General features: G+C 47.0%; 2 protein-coding genes across 2 annotated transcripts; one reads left to right on the plus strand and one right to left on the minus strand.

The window, feature by feature from the left end:
* Window positions 1–19459: 19459 nt before the first annotated feature.
* Window positions 19460–20167, plus strand: LOC147088097 (histone H1.01-like). Its single transcript, XM_085977791.1, has one exon. It carries the CDS (start codon window positions 19460–19462, stop codon window positions 20165–20167), a length of 708 nt encoding a protein of 235 aa, XP_085833917.1.
* A 3145-nt stretch (window positions 20168–23312) lies between these two features.
* LOC147088098 (histone H2A type 2-C-like) lies at window positions 23313–23702 on the minus strand. Its single transcript, XM_085977915.1, has one exon. It carries the CDS (start codon window positions 23700–23702, stop codon window positions 23313–23315), a length of 390 nt encoding a protein of 129 aa, XP_085834041.1.
* Window positions 23703–24409: the final 707 nt, after the last annotated feature.

A 24409-nucleotide genomic window follows, 5' to 3' on the forward strand; every position in this document is an offset into this window, starting at 1 on the left:
ATCATTCTGTATCTCTCAGTCTCTGGTAGTGTGTGTGTGGGAATCATTCTGTATTTGTCAGTCTCCAGTTGTGCGAGTGTGGCATTCTGTCTGTATCTGTCAGTCTCTGGGAGTGTGTGTGTGTGGAATTCATTCTGTATATCGCTGTCTCTGGTAGTGCGAATGTGGGAATCATTCTGTATCCGTCAGTCTCTGGTAGTTTGAGTGTGGGAATCATTCTGTGTCTCTCAGTCTCTGGTACTGTGTGTGAGTGTGTGATTCATTCTGTATCTTTCACTCTCTGGTAGTGTGTGTGAGTGTGGAATTCATTCTGTTTCTGTCAGTCTCCAGTAGTGCGAGTGTGGCATTCTGTCTGTATCTGTGAATCTCTGGTAGTGTGTGTGAGTGTGGAATTCCTTCTGTATCTGTCAGTCTCCAGTAGAGTGAGTGTGGGATTCATTCTGTATCTCTCAGTCTCTGGTCGTGTGAGTGTGGGATTCATTCTGTATCTCTTTGTCTCTGGTAGTGCGAGTGTGGGATTCATTCTGTATCTCTCAGTCTCTGGTAGCGTGAGTGTGGGATTCATTCTGTATCTCTCAGTCTCTGGTACTGTGTGTGAGTGTGGAATTCATTCTGTATCTCTCAGGCGTTGGTAGTGTGTGTGAGTGTGGGATTCATTCTGTATCTCTTAGTCTCTGGTAGTGCGAGTGTGGGATTCATTCTGTATCTCTCAGTCTCTGGTAGTGTGAGTGTTGGATTCATTCTGTATCTCTCAGTCTCCAGTAGTGTGTGTGAGTGTGGGATTCATTCTGTATCCGTCAGTCTCCAGTAGTGAGAGTGTGGGATTCATTCTGTATCTGTCAGTCTCTGGTAGGGTGTGTGAGTGTGGGATTCATTCTGTATCTCTCAGTCTCTGGTAGTGTGTGTGAGTGTGCGATTCATTCTGTATCTGTCAGTCTACAGTAGTATCTGTGAGTGTGCGATTCATTCTGTATGTGTCAGTCTCTGGTAGTGTGTGTGAGTGTGGGATTCATTCTGTATCTCTCAGTCTCTGGTAGTATGAGTGTGGGATTCATTCTGTATCTCTCAGTCTCTGGTAGTGCGAATGTGGGATTCATTCTGTATCTCTCAGTCTCTGGTAGTATGAGTGTGGGATTTATTCTGTATCTCTCAGTCTCTGGTAGTGTGTGTGAGTGTGGAATTCATTCTGTATCTCTCAGTCTCTGGTAGTGTGAGTGTGGGATTCATTCTGTATCTCTTAGTCTCTGGTAGTGCGAGTGTGGGATTCATTCTGTATCTCTCAGTCTCTGGTAGTGTGAGTGTGGGATTCATTCTGTATCTCTTAGCCTCTGGTAGTGCGAATGTGGGATTCATTCTGTATCTCTCAGTCTCTGGTAGTGTGAGTGTGGGATTCATTCTGTATCTCTCAGTCTCTGGTACTGTGTGTGTGAGTGTGGGATTCATTCTGTATCTCTCAGTCTCTGGTAGTGTGAGTGTGGGATTCATTCTGTATCTCTCAGTCTCTGGTACTGTGTGGGATTCATTCTATATCTTTCACTCTCTGGTAGTGTGTGTGAGTGTGGAATTCATTCTGTATCTGTCAGCCTCTGGTAGTGTGTGTGAGTGTGGGTTTCTTTCTGTATTTGTCAGTCTCCAGTTGTGCGAGTGTGGCATTCTGTCTGTATCTCTCAGTCTCTGGTAGTGTGTGTGAGTGTGGGATTCATTCTTTATCTGTCAGTCTCCAGTAGTGTCTGTGAGTGTGCGATTCATTCTGTATCTGTCAGTCTCTGGTAGTGCGAGTGTGGGATTCATTCTGTACCTCTCAGTCTCTGGTACTGTGTGTGAGTGTGGGAATCATTCTGTATCTGTCAGTCTCTGGTACTGTGTGTGAGTGTGGGATTCATTCTGTATCTGTCAGTCTCCAGTAGTGCGAGTGTGGGAATCATTCTGTATCTCTCTGTCTCTGGTAGTGTGTGTGAGTGTGGGATTCAGTCTGTATCTCTCTGTCTCTGGGAGTGTGTGTGAGTGTGGAATTCATTCTCTATCTCTCAGTCTCTGGTAGTGCGAGTGTGGGATTCATTCTGTATCTCTCAGTCTCTGGTAGTGTGAGTGTGGGATTCATTCTGTATCCCTCAGTCTCTGGTACTGTGTGAGAGTGTGGAATTCATTCTGTATCTCTCAGTCTCTGGTAGTGTGAGTGTGGGATTCATTCTGTATCTCTCAGTCTCTGGTAGTGTGTGTGAGTGTAGGATTCATTCTGTATCTCTCAGTCTCTGGTAGTGTGAGTGTGGGATTCATTCTGTATCCCTCAGTCTCTGGTACTGTGTGAGAGTGTGGGATTCATTCTGTATCTCTCAGTCTCTGGTACTGTGTGTGAGTGTGGAATTCATTCTGCATCTCTTAATCTCTGGTACTGCGAGTGTGGGATTCATTCTGTATCTGTCAGTCTCTGGTAGTGTGAGTGTGGGATTCATTCTGTATCTCTCAGTCTCTGGTACTGTGTGTGAGTGTGGGATTCATTCTATATCTCTCAGTCTCTGGTAGTGTGAGTGTGGGATTCATTCTGTATCTCTCAGTCTCTGGTACTGTGTGTGAGTGTGGAATTCATTCTGTATCTCTTAATCTCTGGTAGTGCGAGTGTGGAATTCATTCTGTATCTCTCAGTCTCTGGTAGTGTGAGTGTGGGATTCATTCTGTATCTCTCAGTCTCTGGTAGTGTGTGCGTGATTCATTCTGTATCTCTCAGTCTCTGGAAGTGTGAGTGTGGGATTCATTCTGTATCTCTCAGTCTCTGGTACTGTGTGTGAGTGTGTGAATCATTCTGTATCTGTCAGTCTCTGGTAGTGTGTGTGAGTGTGGGATTCTTTCTGTATTTCTCAGTCTCCAGCAGTGCGAGTGTGGCATTGTGTCTGTATCTGTGAGTCTCTGGTAGAGTGTGTGAGTGTGGAATTCATTCTGTATCTCTCAGTCTCTGGTAGTGCGAGTGTGGGACTCATTTTGTATCTCTCAGTCTCTGGTACTGTGTGTGAGTGTGGGATTCATTCTGTATCTCTCAGTCTCTGGTAGTGTGAGGGTGCGATTCATTCTGTATCTCTCAGTCTCTGGTAGTGTGTGTGAGTGTAGGATTCATTCTGTATCTCTTTGTCTCTGGTAGTGTGTGTGAGTGTGGAATTCATTCTGTATCTGCCAGTCTCTGGTAGTGCGAGTTTGGGATTCATTCTGTATCTCTCAGTCTCTGGTAGTGTGAGTGTGGGATTCATTCTGTATCCCTCAGTCTCTGGTACTGTGTGAGAGTGTGGGATTCATTCTGTATCTCTCAGTCTCTGGTACTGTGTGTGAGTGTGGAATTCATTCTGCATCTCTTAATCTCTGGTACTGCGAGTGTGGGATTCATTCTGTATCTGTCAGTCTCTGGTAGTGTGAGTGTGGGATTCATTCTGTATCTCTCAGTCTCTGGTACTGTGTGTGAGTGTGGGATTCATTCTATATCTCTCAGTCTCTGGTAGTGTGAGTGTGGGATTCATTCTGTATCTCTCAGTCTCTGGTACTGTGTGTGAGTGTGGAATTCATTCTGTATCTCTTAATCTCTGGTAGTGCGAGTGTGGGATTCATTCTGTATCTCTCAGTCTCTGGTAGTGTGAGTGTGGGATTCATTCTGTATCTCTCAGTCTCTGGTAGTGTGTGCGTGATTCATTCTGTATCTCTCAGTCTCTGGAAGTGTGAGTGTGGGATTCATTCTGTATCTCTCAGTCTCTGGTACTGTGTGTGAGTGTGTGAATCATTCTGTATCTGTCAGTCTCTGGTAGTGTGTGTGAGTGTGGGATTCTTTCTGTATTTCTCAGTCTCCAGCAGTGCGAGTGTGGCATTGTGTCTGTATCTGTGAGTCTCTGGTAGAGTGTGTGAGTGTGGAATTCATTCTGTATCTCTCAGTCTCTGGTAGTGCGAGTGTGGGACTCATTTTGTATCTCTCAGTCTCTGGTACTGTGTGTGAGTGTGGGATTCATTCTGTATCTCTCAGTCTCTGGTAGTGTGAGGGTGCGATTCATTCTGTATCTCTCAGTCTCTGGTAGTGTGTGTGAGTGTAGGATTCATTCTGTATCTCTTTGTCTCTGGTAGTGTGTGTGAGTGTGGAATTTATTCTGTATCTGCCAGTCTCTGGTAGTGCGAGTTTGGGATTCATTCTGTATCTCTCAGTCTCTGCTAGTGCGAGTGTGGGATTCATTCTGTATCTCTCAGCCTCTGGTAGTGTGAGTTTGTGATTCATTCTGTATCTCTTTGTCTCTGGTAGTGTGTGTGAGTGTGGGAATCATTCTGTATCTGTCAGTTTCTGGTAGTGTGTGTGAGTGTGGGATTCATTCTGTATTTGTCAGTCTCCAGTTGTGCGAGTGTGGCATTCTGACTGTATCTGTGAGTCTCTGGTAGTGTGTGTGAGTGTGGGAATTCATTCTGTATCTGTCAGTCTCCAGTAGTGTGAGTGTAGGATTCATTGTGTATCTCTCAGTCTCTGGTAGTGTGTGTGTGAGTGTGGGAATCATTCTGTATTTGTCAGTCTACAGTTGTGCGAGTGTGGCATTGTGTCTGTATCTGTGAGTCTCTGGTAGTGTGTGTGAGTGTGGAATTCATTCTCTATCTCTCAGTCTCTGGTAGTGCGAGTGTGGGATTCATTCTGTATCTGTCAGTCTCTGGTAGTGTGTGTGTGTGGGTGGAATTCATTCTGTATCTCTCAGTCTCTGGTAGTGTGTGTGAGTGTGGGATTCATTCTGTATCTCTCAGTCTCTGGTACTGTGTGTGAGTGTGGGATTCATTCTGTAACTCTCAGTCTCTGGTAGTGTGTGTGAGTGTGGAATTCATTCTGTATCTGTCAGTCTCTGGTAGTGTGAGTGTGGGATTCATTCTGTATCTCTCAGTCTCTGGTACTGTGTGTGAGTGTGGAATTCATTCTGTATCTCTCAGTCTCTGGTAGTCTGAGTGTGGGATTCATTCTGTATCTCTCAGTCTCTGGTAGTGCGAGAGTGGGATTCATTCTGTATCTCTCAGTCTCTGGTACTGTGTGAGAGTGTGGGAATCATTCTGTATCTGTCAGTCTCTGGTAGTGTGTGTGAGTGTGGGATTCTTTCTGTATTTGTCAGTCTCCAGTAGTGCGAGTGTGGCATTCTGACTGTATCTGTGAGTCTCTGGTAGTGTGTGTGAGTGTGGGAATTCATTCTGTATCTGTCAGTCTCCAGTAGTGTGAGTGTGGGATTCATTGTGTATCTCTCAGTCTCTGGTAGTGTGTGTATGAGTGTGGGAATCATTCTGTATTTGTCAGTCTACAGTTGTGCGAGTGTGGCATTGTGTCTGTATCTGTGAGTCTCTGGTAGTGTGTGTGTGTGGAATTCATTCTCTATCTCTCAGTCTCTGGTACTGTGCGTGAGTGTGGGATTCATTCTCTATCTCTCAGTCTCTGGTAGTGTTTGTGAGTGTAGGATTCATTCTGTATCTCTTTGTCTCTGGTAGTGTGTGTGAGTGTGGGATTCATTCTGTATGTCTCAGTCTCTGGTAGTGTGTGTGAGTGTGGGATTCATTCTGTATCTGTCAGTCTCTGGTAGTGTGTGTGAGTGTGGGATTCATTCTGTATCTGTCAGTCTCTGGTAGTGTGTGTGAGTGTGGGATTCATTCTATATCTCTCAGTCTCTGGTAGTGTGAGTGTGGGATTCATTCTGTATCCCTCAGTCTCTTGTACTGTGTGAGAGTGTGGAATTCATTCTGTATCTCTCAGTCTCTGGTACTGTGTGTGATTCATTCAGTATCTTTCACTCTCTGGTAGTGTGTGTGAGTGTGGAATTCATTCTGTATCTCTCAGTCATTGGTAGTGTGTGTGAGTGTGGGATTCATTCTGTATCTTTCACTCTCTGGTAGTGTGTGTGAGTGTGGAATTCATTCTGTATCTCTCAGTCTCTGGTACTGTGCGTGAGTGTGGGAGTCATTCTGTATTGGTCAGTCTCCAGTTGTGCGAGTGTGGCATTCTGTCTGTATCTGTGAGTCTCTGGTAGTGTGTGAGTGTGGAATTCATTCTGTATCTGTCAGTCTCCAGTAGTGAGAGTGTGGGATTCATTCTGTATCTCTCAGTCTCTGGTAGTGTCTGTGAGTGTGCGATTCATTCTGTATCTGTCAGTCTCTGGTAGTGTGTGTGTGTGTGGAATTCATTCTGTATCTCTCAGACTCTGGTACTGTGTGTGAGTGTGGAATTCATTCTGTATCTCTCTGTCTCTGGTAGTGTGTGTGAGTGTGGGATTCATTCTGTATCTGTCAGTCTGTGGTAGTGCGAGTTTGTGATTCGTTCTGTATCTCTCTTTCTCTGGTACAGTGTGTGAGTGTGGGAATCATTCTGTATCTGTCAGTCTCTGGTACTGTGTGTGAGTGTGGGAATCATTCTGTATCTCTCAGTCTCTGGTACTGTGTGTGAGTGTGGAATTCATTCTGTATCTCTCAGTCTCTGGTAGTGTGTGTGAGTGTGGGAATCATTCTGTATCTCTCAGTCTCTGGTAGTGTGTGTGAGTGTGGGATTCATTCTGTATCTGTCAGTCTCCAGTAGTGCGAGTGTGGCATTCTGTCTGTATCTGTGAGTCTCTGGTAGTGTTTGTGAGTGTGGAATTCCTTCTGTATCTGTCAGTCTCTGGTAGTGTGTGCCAGTGTGGGATTCATTCTGTATCTCTCAGTCTCTGGTAGTGTGAGTGAGTGTGGGATTCATTCTGTATCTCTCAGTCTCTGGCAGTGTGAGTGTGGGATTCATTCTGTATCTCAGTCTCTGGTACTGTGTGTGAGTGTGGGATTCATTCTGTATCTTTCACTCTCTGGTACTGTGTGTGAGTGTTGGATTAATTCTGTATCTCTCAGTCTCTGGTACTGTGTGTGTGAGTGTGGAATTCCTTCTGTATCTGTCAGTCTCTGGTAGTGTGTGCCAGTGTGGGATTCATTCTGTATCTCTCAGTCTCTGGTAGTGCGAGTGTGGGATTCATTCTGTATCTCTCAGTCTCTGGTAGTGTGTGTGTGAGTGTGGAATTCCTTCTGTATCTGTCAGTCTCTGGTAGTGTGTGCCAGTGTGGGATTCTTTCTGTATTTGTCAGTCTCCAGTAGTGCGAGTGTGGCATTCTGTCTGTATCTGTGAGTCTCTGGTAGTGTGTGTGAGTGTGGGAATTCATTCTGTATCTGTCAGTCTCCAGTAGTGCGAGTGTCGCATTCTGTCTGTATCTGTGAGTCTCTGGTAGTGTGTGTGTGGAATTCATTCTGTATCTCTCTGTCTCTGGTCGTGTGAATGTGGGAATCATTCTGTATCTGTGAGTCTCTGGTAATGTGTGTGAGTGTGGAATTCCTTCTGTATTTGTCAGTCTCCAGCAGTGCGAGTGTGGCATTCTGTCTGTATCTCTCGGCCTCTGGTAGTGTGTGTGTGAGTGTGGGATTCTTTCTGTATCTCTCAGTCTCTGGTTGTGTGTGTGAGTGTGGGATTCATTCTGTATCTCTCAGTCTCTGGTAGTGTGTGTGAGTGTGGGAATCATTCTGTATTTGTCAGTCTCTAGTTGTGTGAGTGTGGGATTCTGTCTGTGTCTCTCAGTCTCTGGTAGTGTGTGTGAGTGTGGGATTAATTCTGTATCTCTCAGTCTCTGGTAGTGTGAGTGTGTGATTCATTCTGTATCTCTCAGTCTCTGGTAGTGTGTGTGTGAGTGTGGGAATCATTCTGTGTTTGTCAGTCTCTGGTACTGTGTGTGAGTGTGGAATTCATTCTGTATCTGTCAGTCTGCAGTAGTGCGAGTGTGGCATTCTGTCTCTATCTGTGAGTCTCTGGTAGTGTGTGTGAGTGTGGAATTCCTTCTGTATCTGTCAGTCTCCAGTAGTGCGAGTGTGGCATTCTGTCTCTATCTGTGAGTCTCTGGTAGTGTGTGTCAGTGTGGGATTCATTCTGTATCTCTCAGTCTCTGGTAGTGTGTGTGAGTGTGGGACTCATTCTGTATCTCTCTGTCTCTGGTAGTGTGTGTGAGTGTGGGATTCATTCTGTATCTCTCAGTCCCTGGTACTGTGTGTGAGTGTGGGATTCATTCTGTATCTCTCAGTCTCTGGTAGTGTGAGTGTGGGATTCATTCTGTATCTCTCAGTCTCTGGTAGTGTGAGTGTGCGATTCATTCTGTATCTGTCAGTATCTGGTAGTGTGTGTGTGGGATTCATTCTGTATCTCTCAGTCTCTGTTAGTGTGAGTGGGGGAATCATTCAGTATCTCTCAGTCTCTGGTACTGTGTGTGTGAGTGTGGGATTCATGCTGTATCTGTCAGTCTCTGGTAGTGCGAGTGTGGCATTCTGTCTGTATCTGTGAGTCTCTGGTAGTGTGTGTGTGTGAGTGTGGGAATCATTCTCTATTTGTCAGTCTCCAGTAGTGCGAGTGTGGCATTCTGTCTGTATCTGTGAGTCTCTGGTAGTGTGTGTGAGTGTGGGATTCATTCTGTATCTGTCAGTCTCTGGTAGTGTGAGTGTGGGATTCATTCTGTATCTCTCAGTCTCTGGTCGTGTGTGTGAGTGTGGGATTCATTCTGTATCTGTCAGTCTCTGGTAGTGCGAGTGTGGGATTCATTCTGTATCTCTCAGTCTCTGGTACTGTGTGTGACTGTGTGATTCATTCTGTATCTTTCACTCTCTGGTAGTGTGTGTGAGTGTGGGATTCATTCTGTATCTCTCAGTCTCCAGCAGTGTGTGTGAGTGTGGGATTCATTCTGTATCTGTCAGTCTCCAGCAGTGCGAGTGTGACATTCTGTCTGTATCTGTGAGTCTCTGGTAGCGTTTGTGAGTGTGGAATTCCTTCTGTATCTGTCAGTCTCCAGTAGTGCGAGTGTGGCATTCTGTCTGTATCTGTGAGTCTCTGGTAGTGTGTGTGAGTGTGGGAATTCATTCTGTATCTCTCAGTCTCCAGTAGTGTGAGTGTGGGATTCATTCTGTATCTGTCAGTCTCTGGTAGTGTGTGCCAGTGTGGGATTCATTCTGTATCTCTCAGTCTCTGGTAGTGTGAGTGTGGGATTCATTCTGTATCTCTCAGTCTCTGGTAGTGTGTGTGAGTTTGGGATTCATTCTGTATCTCTCAGTCTCTGGTACTGTGTGTGAGTGTGGGATTCATTCTTTATCTCTCAGTCTCTGGTAGTGTGTGTGTGAGTGTGGGAATCATTCTGTATTTGTAAGTCTCCAGTTATGCGAGTGTTGCATTCTGTCTGTCTCTGTGAGTCTCTGGTAGTGTGTGTGTGTGGAATTCATTTTGTATCTCTCTGTCTCTGGTCGTGTGAATGTGGGAATCATTCTGTATCTGTGAGTCTCTGGTAATGTGTGTGAGTGTGGAATTCCTTCTGTATTTGTCAGTCTCCAGTAGTGCGAGTGTGGCATTCTGTCTGTATCTCTCGGCCTCTGGTAGTGTGTGTGTGAGTGTGCGATTCATTCTGTATCTGTCAGTCTCTGGTAGTGTGTGTGAGTGTGGGATTCATTCTGTATCTCTTTGTCTCTGGTAGTGTGTGTGAGTGTGGGATTCATTCTTTATCTGTCAGTCTCCAGTAGTGTCTGTGAGTGTGCGATTCATTCTGTATCTGTTAGTCTCTGGTAGTGTGTGTGGGTGTGGGATTCATTCTGTATCTGTCGGACTCTGGTATTGTGTGTGAGTGTGGGAATCATTCTGTATCTCTCAGTCTCTGGTAGTGTGAGTGTGGGAATCATTCTGTATCTCTCACTCTCTGGTAGTGTGTGTGAGTGTGGAATTCATTCTGTATTTGTCAGTCTGTGGTCGTGTGAGTGTGGGATTCATTCTGTATCTGTCAGTCTCTGGTAGTGCGAGTGTGGGAATCATTCTGTATCTCTCAGTTTCTGGTAGTGCGAGTGTGGGATTCATTCTGTATCTCTCAGTCTCTGGTAGTGCGAGTGTGGGAATCATTCTGTATCTCTCAGTCTCTGGTAGTGCGAGTGTGGGATTCATTCTGTATCTCTCAGTCTCTGGTAGTGCGAGTGTGGGAATCATTCTATATCTCTCAGTCCCTGGTACTGTGTGTGAGTGTGGAATTCATTCTGTATCTCTCAGTCTCTGGTAGTGTGAGTGTGGGATTCATTCTGTATCTCTCAGTCTCTGGTAGTGCGAGTGTGGGATTCATTCTGTATCTCTCAGTCTCTGGTAGTGCGAGTGTGGGAATCATTCTATATCTCTCAGTCCCTGGTACTGTGTGTGAGTGTGGAATTCATTCTGTATCTCTCAGCCTCTGGTAGTGTGTGTGTGAGTGTGGGAATCATTCTGTATTTGTCAGTCTCCAGTAGTGCGAGTGTGGCATTCTGTCTGTCTCTGTGAGTCTCTGGTAGTGTGTGTGTGTGGAATTCATTTTGTATCTCTCTGTCTCTGGTCGTGTGAATGTGGGAATCATTCTGTATCTGTGTGTCTCTGGTAATGTGTGTGAGTGTGGAATTCCTTCTGTATTTGTCAGTCTCCAGTAGTGCGAGTGTGGCATTCTGTCTGTATCTCTCGGCCTCTGGTAGTGTGTGTGTGAGTGTGCGATTCATTCTGTATCTGTCAGTCTCTGGTAGTGTGTGTGAGTGTGGGATTCATTCTGTATCTCTTTGTCTCTGGTAGTGTGTGTGAGTGTGGGATTCATTCTTTATCTGTCAGTCTCCAGTAGTGTCTGTGAGTGTGCGATTCATTCTGTATCTGTTAGTCTCTGGTAGGGTGTGTGAGTGTGGGATTCATTCTGTATCTCTTTGTCTCTGGTAGTGTGTGTGAGTGTGCGATTCATTCTGTATCTCTCAGTCTCTGGTAGTGCGAGTTTGGGATTCATTCTGAATCTCTCAGTCTCTGGTAGTGTGAGTGTGGGATTCATTCTGTATCTCTCAGTCTCTGGTAGTGTGTGTGTGAGTGTGGGAATCATTCTGTATTTGTCAGTCTCTGGTACTGTGTGTGAGTGTGGAATTCATTCTGTATCTCTCAGTCTCTGATAGTGTGTGTGTGAGTGTGTGATTCATTCTGTATTTGTCAGTCTCTGGTACTGTGTGTGAGTGTGGGATTCATTCTGTATCTCTCAGTCTCCAGTTGTGCGAGTGTGGGATTCACTCTGTATCTGTCAGTCTCTGGTAGTGCGAGTGTGGGATTCATTCTGTACCTCTCAGTCTCTGGTAGTGTGAGTGTGGGAATCATTCTGTATTTCTCAGTCTCCAGTTGTGCGAGTGTCGCATTCTGTCTGTATCTGTCAGTCTCTGGTAGTGTGAGTGTGGGATTCTTTCTGTATTTGTCAGTCTCCAGTAGTGCGAGTGTGGCATTCTGTCTGTATCTGAGAGTCTCTGGTAGTGTGTGTGAGTGTGGGAATTCATTCTCTATCTCTCAGTCTCCAGTAGAGTGAGTTTGGGATTCATTCTGTATCTCTCAGTCTCTGGTAGTGTGTGTGAGTGTGGAATTCATTCTGTATCTGTCAGTCTCCAGTAGTGAGTGTTTGGGAATCATTCTGTACCACTCAGTCTCTGGTAGTGTGTGCGAGTGTGGGATTAATTCTGTATCTGTCAGTCTCCAGTAGTGTGAGTGTGGCATTCTGTCTGTATCTGTGAGTCTCTGGTAGTGTGTGTGAGTGTGGGATTCATTCTGTATCTGTCAGTCTCCAGTAGTGCGAGTGTGGCATTCTGTCTGTATCTGAGAGTCTCTGGTAGTGTGTGTGAGTGTGGGAATTCATTCTGTATCTGTCAGTCTCCAGTAGAGTGAGTGTGGGATTCATTCTGTATCTCTCAGTCGCTGGTACTGTGCGTGAGTGTGGGTTTCATTCTGTATCTCTCAGTCTCTGGTAGTGTGTGTGAGTGTGGGATTCATTCTGCATCTCTCAGTCTCTGGTAGTGCGAGTGTGGGATTCATTCTGTATCTCTCAGTGTCTGGTACTGTGTGTGAGTGTGGTATTAATTCTGTTTCTTTCAGTCTGGCTCTAAATGAGATTTTTGGACTCGTAGGTAATGTATTGCTCAGTCTGCAGTCTCGGGAATATTTATGCAACTTTTTTCTATACCTTTCATTCAGATACCGTTCGTCTGCTCTATCTGATATTTAATTTGGTGCTAAGGCTGCACTATTGTGAGATTAACTCAGTGAATTTCAATCTGGGTGTGATTTTGGGCTGGGATTGATGCATCTGCCCGTCAGAGGGACTGTGTTGAGGTGAAATGGAACCAACCTCTGTCTCTCCTGCTCTGTTTGACTGTTGGATTGAAAATGTGTCTCTGAAACTTGGGATCAGTGCGGGACTGACTACTGCTGCTGTCTGTGACTGTGGAACTGATAACCTGTCTGTGTCTCTGCACTCTGGGAGTGAAAACATACCTACTGTGTGTGAGAAGGAGCTGGCTGCACTGTTCCTTAAGTCTCAGATGGAGGAAGCTTCACATTTATTCCGGTTCCTTCAAGTACTTGCCTGTAGGGAAAAAATGTTTTTTTTATCAATCAAGAACAGATGAGGTAGAAAATACAAAAATTATCAATTTATAATCTCTCTGCTAATTCTCATTATGAACATTCTCAAAGGAAAGCCAGCGATACAAACAGTGTCAGTGTCTGACTCCACTGCAGTACTGCAGCAATCAGCTTCTGCACACCAAGTGTGTTGTGCAGTTTTACAGCAACTTAGAGACATCTGCTCACAACCCTTACCCCTTCACTGCTCCATGAATGGGACTACCCGATGGAGCAGGGACTCTCACACCAGCCAGATTGCTGCTTCTAACCGTTCAACCAAAAGCAAACAGCCACAGTTTAAAACGTGTCCTTCAATCTTCTTACCTGGCAAGAAACACGGTGAGCCTGGAACTAAAGCGGATAAAGCTCACTGCTGGTTTGGAGAGAGAAAGCAGCAATGACTGTAAACAGCAGATTCTTCCCATTCTCTCTCCCTTACCCTGGACACACGCTGGCCACACACAGCCCGAGAACGGCCTCTCCCTTCCCTCACTCACTCCATGCTCTGAGACCAGTTCTTGTTCCACTCCGGCTCTTACAAACAGACGCCGACTCCCCCTGAACTGTCCCCGGACTCAATGCCGATCTCTGAGCCCATCTGCGGACACGCTCCCAAAGCGATGAGCTGCTGTAAGGAGGCTGCTGTTTGCTGCCTTACTCCGGGGCCCTGATGTCTCCAGTCCCGGTTCTTTTAAACCATCTTCTTGCGCTCACTGAGTGAACGGCGATCACAGGCAGGGCTGGGGGAGGGGAATGCGCATGCGCTCTTCTGCTCACTGCGAATCGCCGTAGGGGGCGGGGCTTAACTGCGCACGCGCAGCTCCCTGCATAATTCAGCATAAAAATCAAAGGGAACTTTCCCCAATTCACTTTTATCAGAATCTGAGCAAAGGTATTGGGCCTGGGGGGGGGGGGGGGGGAAGGACAGAGAATGTCTAAAGCTGGGGACTTGTCCATTTAAGGTGCTCAATTTGGGATCATTCCGTGCAGGGTGTTTGCTGATCTTGTGCCGTCTTCACAAAGCAATCCTGCAGAAGCATGGGAGGAACGAGGGAGCCGGAGTGTTTCCTGGAACGGGGCATGTGTTAATATCTGATAGCAACAGTCCTACATTACTCGGTCACTGAGAGTAATACCAAACGGCCCTGAGCAGCGAAGTTGCAGAGAGTGAAACAGGCAATAGAGGGTTAAATATTGACCATTGTTTGTCTCGCTCTCTGACACAGTCCCGCAGTGTGGGATTAATAATGTGTCTGTCTCTGGTACAATATCAGTATAAGACCACATCTTCTGTCTCTCCACTGGGAGCTTTCTGGAAATAAACTGAACTTCACAGTTTAGTCTGGAACTGATACTCTCTCTCCCTCTCACTGTCCTCCTCACTCTGTCTCTCCCTCTAACCATTTGCTCTGTCTCTCTTCATTCTCTGTTGCACTTTCTAAGAAGGTGGGATGCTGTTATTGAGCGTGAAATTGGCACATTGACAGGAAGTCTAATACCGACACTCTCACTCTCACTCGCTTTTCTCTCTCTCATGCTGTACATGAAGGAGGGATATTTTAAGTAATGTCCTGTGGATACACTGTTAGAAACTGTAAGACTGATACTGTGTCTCTGTCTGCTACTGGTGACTGGAACTGGGCGAGTGTGGGATCCATTTGCATCTGTCAATCTCTGGTAATGTGTTTGGGTGTGGGATTAATTATGTATCTGTCAGTCTCTGGTATCTTGTGTGAGTGTGGGATACATTCTATATCTCTCTGTCTCTGGTACTGTGTGTGAGTGTGGAATAAATTCTGTGTCTGTGAGTCTCTGGTACAGTGTGTGAGTGTGGTATTTATTCTGTATCTGTGAGTCTATGGTACTGTGTGTGAGTGTGGTATAAATTCTGTATCAGTGAGTCTGTGGTACTCTGTGTGATTGTGTAGTTCAGGCTGTAATAATCGAATTGACATGATACCTTTAATCTGTTACTGTTTAAGATTTTTGGAGTGGTATGTACTGTGTAGCATTGTCAGTACTAATGGAATTGATACTATATCTTTCAATATGTTTATGTATGAGATTTTTGGACTGGTATGCAATGTGTATATGTAATGTCATAGAGGGGGTGCAACGGAGATTCACCAGACTGGTTCCTGGTTTGGGGGACAGATTGAGCATAATAGGCCTAAATTCCCCAGACTTTAGAAGAATGAGAGGTGATCTCATTGAAACATACACAATTCTTACCAGACTTCACAGGGTAGATGCAAGGAGGAGGTTTACCCTGGCTGGGGAGTCTAGAACGAGAGGTCCCAGTCCCAGAATAAGTGGTCGGACATTTAGTACTGAGATGAGGATAAACTTCTTCACTCAGAGGGTGATGAATCTTTGGAATTCTGAATCCCAGAGGGCTGTGGTGGCTCAGTCGTTGAGTGTATTCAAGACAGAAATTGATAGATTTTTGAATATTAGGAGTATAAAGGGATATGGGGATAATGCAGAAAAATGGAGATGAGTCAGAGTATCATCCATGATCTCACTGAATGGCGGAGCAGACTCGAAGAGCCAAATGCCCAATCCTGCTCCTGTTTCGTATATTTCTTATGTTCTTATCAGTCTGCACTCTGGGTTATTTCATTGCGTTGGATTCTGTAACTTTCAACCAGTCTGTCGTATTGGATATTTATTTTGTAGCTCAGGCTGCACTCTTGTGAGATTGACACAGAGCCTTTCAACCTGATAGTGGGTGTGATTATGGGCTGGGATTGATGTATCTACCTGTCAGCAGTACTGAGTTGTGGTGAAATGGAAACAACCTCGGTCTCTCCTGATCTGTTTGACTGCTGGATTGAAAATGTGTCACTGTAAACTGTGAGCAGTGGTGGACTGACCACTGCTGCTGTCTGTGACTGTGGAACTGATAACCTGTCCGTGTCTCTGCACTCTGGGAGTGATAACATACCTACTGTGTGTGAGATGGAGCTGGCTGCACTGTTCCTCATGCCTCAGGTGGAGGGAGCTTCACATTTAATCCGGTTACTTCAAATACTTGCCTGTAGGGATTAAAAGTATTTCTTATAAATCAAGATCAGATGAGGTAAAAAATAAAAAGGTGATAGAAACATAGAAGATAGGAGCAGCAGTCGGCCATTCGGCCCCTCGAGCCCGCTCTGCCATTCAATGAGATCATGGCTGATCATCCAAACTCAGTACCCTGTCTCTGCCTTCTCCCCATATCCCTTGATCACTTTAGCCTTAAGAAATATATCTAACTCCTTCTTGAATATACTTAATGAATTAGCCTCAACTGCCTTCTGTGGTAGAGTATTCCACAGGTTCACCACTCTCTGGGTCAATTTATAATCTCTCTGCTAACAATCATTATGAACATTCGCAGAGGAAAGCCAGCGATACAAACAGTGTCAGTGTCTGACTCCACTGCAGTACTGCAGCAATCAGCTTTTGTACACCAAGTGTGTTTTCCAATTTTACAGCAATTCAGTGCCACAAACCAACCGCTGCACTGCTCCGTGAATGGGACTACCCGATGGAGCAGGGATATTTACACAGGGCAGATTGGACACAAACATGGCAGATGCAGTATACTGTGGATAAATGCAAGGTTATCCATTTTAGTGACAAATACAGGAAGGCAGATTATTATCTGAACGGCAATAGATTGGGAGAAGGGGAAGTGCAATGAGACCTGGGTGTCCTTGTGCACCAGTCGCTGAAAGTAAGCATGCAAGTGCAGCAGGTGGTTAAGAAGGCAAATGGTACGTTGGCCTTCATAGCGAGTGGGTTTGAGTACTGGAACAAGGATGTCTTGCTGCAGTGGTACAGGGCCTTGGTGAGACCACACCTTGAGTATTGTGTGCAGTTTTGGTCGCCTTATCTGAGGAAGGATGCTCTTCCCATGGAGAGGGTGCAGCAAAGATTCATCAGACTGATACCTGGGATGGCAGGAATGAAGTATGAGGAGAGATTGGGTCGATTGGGCTTATACTCGCTGGAATTTAGAATTGACGGGATCTCATTAAAATTCATAAAATTCTAACAGGACTAGATGCAGGAAGGATATTCCCGATGGCCGGGGAGTCCAGAACCAGGTTTCCCAGTCTAAGGATAAGGGGTAAGCCATTTAGGACAGAGATGAGGAGGAATTTCTTCACCCAGAGAGTGGTGAACCTGTGGAATTTTTTACCACAGAAGGCAGTGGAGGCCAATTCATTAAATATATTCAAGAAGGAGTTAGATATATTTCTTAAGGCTAAAGGGGTCAAGGGATGTGGTGAGAAGGCAGGGTCAGGTTACTGAATTTGGATGATCAGCCATGGTCTCGTTGAAAGGCGGAACAGGCTCGAGGGGCCGAATGGCCCACTCCAGCTCCTATCTTCTATGTTTCGATGTTTCCATGCTAAGTCCCTCTCCCATGGGACTAACCATTCAAACAAAAACAAACAGCCCCTGTTTAAAACGTGTCTTTCACACTTCTCACCTGGTGCCTGCAATAGATGCTCTTTGTATCAATCCTTACTGTCCGGCTCTGCTTCCACTGCTCACTGTCCAATGACAAGAAACACGGCGAGTCTGGAACTAAACCGGGAACATTCACTACTGGTTTGCCGAGAGAAAGCAACAATGATTGTAAATAGCAGATCCTTCCCATTCTGTCTCCCTTACCCTGGACACACGTTGGCCACACACAGCCCGAGAACGGCCTCTCCCTTCCCTCACTCACTCCTTGCTCTGAGACCCATTCTTGTTCCACTCCGGCTCTTACAAACAGATGCCGACTCCCCCTGAACTGTCCCCGGACTCAATGCCGATCTCTGAGTCCATCTGCGGACACGCTCCCAAAGTGATGTGCTGCTGTAAGGAGGCTGCTGTTTGCTGCCTTCCTCCGGGGCCCTGATGTCTACATTCCGGGCCATCTTCTTCCGCTCACTGAGTGAATGGCGAACAGAGGCAGAGCTGGGGGAGGGGACCCGCATGCGCTCTACTGCTCACTGGAAATTGATTGAGGGGGCGGGGCTAAACAGCGCAAGCGCAACTCCCAGCATTAATTGAGCACAATAATCAAAGGGAACTTTCCCCAACTCACTTTTATCAGAATCTGAGCAAATGAACTGGGCCTGGGGGAAAAAGGACAGAGAATGTTTAAAGCTGGAGGCTTGCCCCTTTAAGATGCTCAATTTGGGATCATTCCGTGCAGGCTGTTTGTTCTTCATGATCGCGTCTTCACAAAGCAATCCTGCAGAAACTATTGAGGAACGAAGGATTCGGAGTGCTTGCTGAGACCGTGCAGGAGTTAATATCTGACAGGAACAGCACCAGATTAATTTAATCGGAGAGAATCACTCGGTTACTGAGAGTAACACCGAACGACCCTGAGCTGTGAGATTGTAAGAGAGTACAACAGGGAAGAGAGGGTTAAATATGGGACATTGTTCCTCTCACTCTCTGATATTGTCCCGCAGTGTGGGATTAATAATGTGTCTGTCTCTGGTACAATATCATAGAAGCCTAGAATCATAGACTGTTTACAGCACAGAAGAAGTCCATTCGGCCCGTCGAGCCCGTGCCAACAAGGGCCCTTCAGTTTGTCCCAATCCCCCGCCCTTTCCCCGGAGCCCTGCAAATGTATTTCCTTCAGGTGTTTATCCAATTCCCTTTTCAAAGCCAGGATTGAATCTGCCACCATCATCCTTTCAGGCAGTGCATTCCAGATCATAACCGCTCACTGCATCAAAAACTGTGTCTTCAGGGCACCTCTGCTTCATTTATCAATCACCTTCAATCTGTGTCCTCTGCTTCCCCATCCTTCCACCAATGGAAACAGTTTCTCTCTGTCTACTCTGTCCAGGCACTTTTTGATTTTGAACTCCTCTATCAAATCTCCCAACATTCTCTGCTCGAAGGAGAACAACCCCAGCTTCGCCAGACTCTCCCCGGAACTGAGGTCACTCATCCATGGAACCATTCCTGTAAATCTTGTAACTCTCAGTGAGAGGTGAGTCTGCATCCTCTGCCTCCCCAGTGGGATCTCTCTGGATAAACGGGACTGGAGAGCCCAGCCTGGAACTGATAGGCTGTATGTTTTTCTCACCGCCCTGCCTCGCTCTGGCCTGTCTCTCGCTCAGCCCAATCTCTCTCTCTCTCACTGTCTCTCTCACTCTCTCGCTATCCGCTCTCTCTTGTACTGTTTGTCAGAGCGGGATACAGTTGAACCTGATATGGAAGCACTGTTGAAAGTGCAAGCCTGACATTGTGTCTGTTTCTCTCTCTCTCTCTGGTGCTGCCCCTGAATCTGGGGAACAGAGCGCCGGCCTCAGAGTGTTTAACACTGACTGAGCTGGGAAACTCCAACTAACCCCGAGAATCGGCAGCACAGGCCGATCGGAGAGGAAAACCTGTCCTGTGAACTGTAAATCTGGGAACAGATTGTGCTGTGAATGAGCAGAGTGAACATTGTGTCAGCGAGAGTGTGTTAAAGGGGCGGGTGGGTTAGACTAATGTCACTGTGTTTGTGTGTCCGCTCTCATCGCCGGAATTCAGAGACCCTCTTGTGTAAAATTCAAAGATTTCCCTGTCATTGGATCGTCCTGCACCCCTGCTCAGCCCTGCAGTGGGAATTAAACGTGAAGATTTATTTGATTTCAAATTTCAGTCAAAAAACAGCGAACATGTGCGCGATCGGGTGAGAGAGCGCGATCAGTGCAGCAATGAAACGGCTTTAAATCGAAATTGCTGCCTTTAATTCTGAGGAAACTTTCTCGACAGCAAACATCCCGGTCTTCGAGAGAAACAGAGTCTAGCCTGGGAATGTGGAGCGCCCGAGTTTAATTGGAATCGGAGAGTTAATGAGGAGAGAGAAACACAGAGAGGCTGGAGGGGCCGGGAGCTGTCAGCAGGATGTCTCCGCCCCGTCCGCTCGCTGCCTTTAAGTTGCTCTGTGTCGCCGCCTCTCGTTTCATTCCTGACACAGCTCTGACTGTCAGAGAGATTTTCTACAGAGTCGCCGACATGACTGAGACTGCAGCCGCCGAAACGGCTCCTCCTGCCGCTGCCGCTCAAACCAAGCCTCCGAGCAAGAAGAAGAAGGCGGCTCCCCGCTCCAAGCCAGCCGGTCCCACGTTGGGCGAGCAGATCCTCGAGGTTGTGGCGAGTGGCAGCGATCGCAAGGGGATGTCGCTAGCCGCGATAAAGAAGGCTCTGGCTGCCAACGGCGTCGATGTGCTGAAGTTAAGTTCCCAGATCAGGTTAAGTATCAAGAGGAAAGTGGAAAACGGCTCCCTGGAGCAGACCAAGGGCACGGGCGCCTCGGGTTCCTTCAGGCTCGCTAAGAAGGAATCCCAGCGGAAAGAGGGAAAGAAGGTGAAGAAACCGGCAACCAAGAAATCTGCAGTAAAGAAACCGGCAGCTAAGAAATCTCCAGCCAAGAAACCAGCAGCCAAGAAATCTCCAGCCAAGAAACCAGCAGCCAAGAAATCTCCAGCCAAGAAACCAGCAGCCAAGAAATCTCCAGCCAAGAAACCAGCAGCCAAAAAAACGAGCACCAAGAAGACAGCAACGTCACAAAAGACAGTGAAAGCGGCGGCTGGGAAGAAGGCGGCGGTGAAGAAGCCCAAGAAGGCAACAGGCGGAAAGGTGAAGGCAGCCAAGAAGGTGGAAAAACCCAAGGCCAAGCCCAAATCAGCAAAGTCTCCCAAAGCAGCGAGCAAAAGAAAGTAAAAAGGACAACTTGTAAACATCTGAACCCAAAGGCTCTTTTCAGAGCCACCACATCATTCCAAAAAGAGCTGATCGCGGAATCAGATGATCCATGTCCCGGGGCCGGACTCAGACTCCCGATTGAAATCATTTCAAATGAAACCCGGCTTCCTGGTGACTCGCTGACATTCGCTGCACCCACCTCTCCCCCAGTGTCTAATAAAACACAATGGGATGTCCGGGCCGGGCCTCACTCTAACTGGGGGGGGGGGTGTTCGGCTCCAGTCTCAGTTCAGGGTCATTTTCAGTTCACAGGTTCAGGGTGAGAGTCTCTGTGAGACGGTGACACTGGGGATACACCGCGTCACAACTCAAACCCCAACACATGAGATTCTCCAAATCAGTTTGTAAACTGCTGAACCCGTCTGTGTGGGGAGAGGGAATAAGGTCAGAGATTGACATGGAAGGAGACGGGTCGACTTGTGATTGAAGGGACTGTATATAGGCGCGAATATTACTGATTGTTAATTGTAACCGGAACTTATGTAAAAGATTCTGGTTTCAGGAAACCCTTGAATATGAAGTCCGAGTCTGTAAGGGTTTGTGCGGAGCGCTGTGTTTCTGTTCTACTGTCGAGAAACGGTTTGAAATTGGCGGTTACAGAAAGCTGGAGGTGGAGCTGAAAGATCAGAGGCCGCTCTCTGCTCTGTCTGTCACTCTTGAAACTGTCTCCCCCCCTCCCGCTCTCTCTGTTTAATCTCTCACTCTGTCTCCTCCCCTCCCGCTCTCTCTGTTTAATCTCTCACTCTGTCTCCTCCCCTCCCGCTCTCTCTGTTTAATCTCTCACTCTGTCTCCTCCCCTCCCTGCCTTTCTCAGTCAGGTCTAACCCGACCTTACTTCTGATTGGTGGTCTCCTTCACAGTCCCATTGCTTCACCAATCACAGAACTACAATCATACATTAGAAAGTAAGCACATCATTGGTTGAAATTGTCGACCAGGCGAAATGTTTGAATTTTTTGTTTTAGAAAAATCCCGCCAATTCCAGTGCCGGGTGGAAGCGAATTAATCTAAAGTCTAGTTTCAATGGAATGATTTTAAAATCTCGGTCCTTTTGTTCTGTTATTCTGCGTTCACCGTCAGTAATTCCTGGCGCTGTTCTACGAACAGGTTTAATTTGTCAGCCTCTTATCTGTAACCGGCGCCAATAAGTCTCCATTCAGCAATCTAAAATGTGCCGAGTATCAGATCGCTGACTGCACAGTTACCCAATGACAGATTATTGGCCAAGGCCTTCTCACAGGCTCCACGGGGACAGAGAGAAGCGACTGAATTCTGATCCTCTCCCCTGAAAGCGGCGGCTAACGTCACAATGGGACGGGCGGAGGGAAATTCTGAATGGGCTGGAGAGGAGAGGGAGAGGAATCGAGTGGAAGAGCGGGAGATTGGCGCGGGTCCCTTTCCCCGCTCCTGTCAGCATCAACAGCCCAGAGTGCGGGCAATGGGAAGGGCCCTAAAGCACCAAGCCCAGGAAGGTACATTTAAAACCTTCAATGATTCTGGCAATGATCGTCTCAATATGTGCAGAATAAAATCGATTTGTCTCAAAACGGTTATTTCCTGCACTAAATTTGGTGGACTTTTTGAAATGGGCGATTAATCACAGTTCAGCCAATCGGGGCCTGAGTTTCCAGCGGTTCATTGATTGGTCAGAGTTGTGTTTGAAGTGGGTGGGCGCCGGTCTCCAGCCAATCAGTGCTCGGGGCGGTCCCTCACTGAGTATAACAAGGCGGACACACAGCAGACTCCGCATTAACAGTCCGTGTGTTCCAGATTGTGCTGAGATCTGTTCAGAAAATGGCCAGGACCAAGCAGACAGCGCGCAAATCGACCGGAGGGAAAGCCCCTCGCAAACAGTTGGCGACCAAAGCGGCCCGGAAGAGCGCTCCAGCCACGGGCGGAGTGAAGAAACCCCATCGCTACAGACCCGGCACTGTGGCTCTGAGGGAGATCCGCCGCTACCAGAAATCCACCGAGCTGCTGATCCGCAAACTGCCCTTCCAGCGCCTGGTGCGGGAGATCGCTCAGGACTTCAAGACCGACCTGCGCTTCCAGAGCTCGGCCGTCATGGCCCTGCAGGAGGCCAGCGAGGCTTACCTGGTGGGGCTCTTTGAGGACACCAACCTGTGCGCCATCCACGCCAAGCGAGTCACCATCATGCCCAAAGACATCCAGCTGGCCCGCCGCATCCGCGGGGAGCGCGCCTAAACTCACCCTGCCCGGCTCCAGACTTTAGCACCAAATACAACAACGGCTCTTTTAAGAGCCACCAAATCAGCAAAGGAAAGAGCTATGATCGCCCCAAGGCAAATTGGACTGTGCACACACCGTGCTGTTCTTGCAGTGTTAATGTAATTGGGATTTATAAAGTGGGGGCAGTGAATGTCTGGGTATTGTCTAGGTTTAAATGTGAGTGATCTGCCCAGTAAACTGACTGCACCCGCCCAGTAGGAAACTATAAGTGGGAGCACTGATCCAACTCCACATACCGGGATTGATCATCGAGAGAACGAGGTGCCTGAAATCTGAATCTGACTTTTAAAATCAACTCTTACTGCGGGGAGAGGTAGTTACTATTTGGAATATTTTATATTAACCAGAGCTGTAATTCTGGTTCGATGCTCTCGTTGATGATCTCGTTGAATGGCGGAGCAGGCTCGAAGGGCCGAATGGCCTACTCCTGCTCCTATCTTCTATGTTTCTATGTATGCAAATTAAAAGGGGAAAAGTTAGTATGGATCAATGTGCTCAGGATGTATATGGAATTATTGGCCCAATAAGGAACGGTTCGCCCATCAACCGCTCACTGGCTTAATAATCGTTTCTTAACATGCGTTCATATTCGGCTCTCCCAATGTGTTTAAAAAGGGCCGGTCTCACGTGAAGTTTCCGTGTGTTTTGTTTTTCTCTGAAGCCAGCCCCCCTCTGTATTGAATCGCTGATCTGAATATTCGGTAACAACAAACCCGCTGTAATGTTTGTGGATTTACAGTTCTACATGTCCTGTTCATAACCGAGAATGGCCGAACAGTAAACAACCCTTTCACAGATACAGTGGGTGGCTCTGAAAAGAGCCTTTGGGTTATTAGATTGAATCTTGTCCAGTTTACTTGCTCTTGGAGCTGGCAGTGCTGGTTTTCTTGGGCAGCAGCACCGCCTGGATATTAGGCAGCACCCCGCCCTGAGCGATGGTCACCTTTCCCAGCAGCTTGTTGAGCTCCTCGTCGTTGCGGACGGCCAGCTGCAGGTGTCTGGGGATGATGCGGGTCTTCTTGTTGTCGCGGGCCGCGTTGCCGGCCAGCTCCAGGATTTCAGCGGTCAGATACTCGAGCACAGCAGCCATGTAGACCGGGGCTCCGGCACCCACACGCTCAGCGTAGTTGCCCTTTCGCAGGAGCCTGTGAACACGGCCCACAGGGAACTGCAGTCCGGCCCGGGATGAACGGGATTTGGCCTTGGCCCGAGCTTTACCGCCGGTTTTTCCTCTTCCAGACATTTCCACAATTCACTCGTTGAAAGAAATAATGATACACTCCGCCCACATCTGCCCTACTTATACCTTCTGGAGGAATGAAAATACGAACTTGTGATTGGTCGCTCTGTGGGGAATTTCTTTGGTGTTTTCCGGTGACCAATCACAGTCTGTTTTTCCCGCCAATGGCAAGGGTGCGGAAATAACTGTCCTCAACAGTCAGACCGCCAACGATTTTTAATTTCAAAAAGCCCGCCAATATTTTCCTAAACCAGCGAATTAAGTTAATAAATGAACTATTCGCCAAAGATTTCCGGACAGTTTTTTATTCCTTTTGCCTTATTCCATCTCTCCCTTGCAAATTCTAGGCTGTTACAATTGGGATTAATTTCGGGTTCAATTTCAAACTATCGGGCGGGATCAAATCCCCATTGATTCTGTAACGGGACACATTCCAGCTCAATCTGTGTAAAAGTGAGGGTTCACAGATTATCGATCGATCCTTTGCACAGGCGCTGCTGCGGGAGTGAAACCAGATCTGGGAGTCCTGCTGTGAGAAGAGAGGGACAGAGTGTTCAAACTGACCGCGTTCTGGTCTCTAAGAAACCCCATTCTGGGTTGTTAGATTACAGTAATTCTCGGGTTAATTAAAGGATTGACTCCCAACTGGCATTGAAAAAAATGAAAATGTTTTTGCAGAGATTGAGGTGAATGAAATCCGAGTCTCATCT

Source organism: Somniosus microcephalus, unplaced genomic scaffold (assembly GCF_052327205.1).
Source record: "Somniosus microcephalus isolate GS21.2 unplaced genomic scaffold, FLI_Smic_1.0 unresolved_chr5, whole genome shotgun sequence".
Classification (NCBI taxonomy): domain Eukaryota; kingdom Metazoa; phylum Chordata; class Chondrichthyes; order Squaliformes; family Somniosidae; genus Somniosus; species Somniosus microcephalus.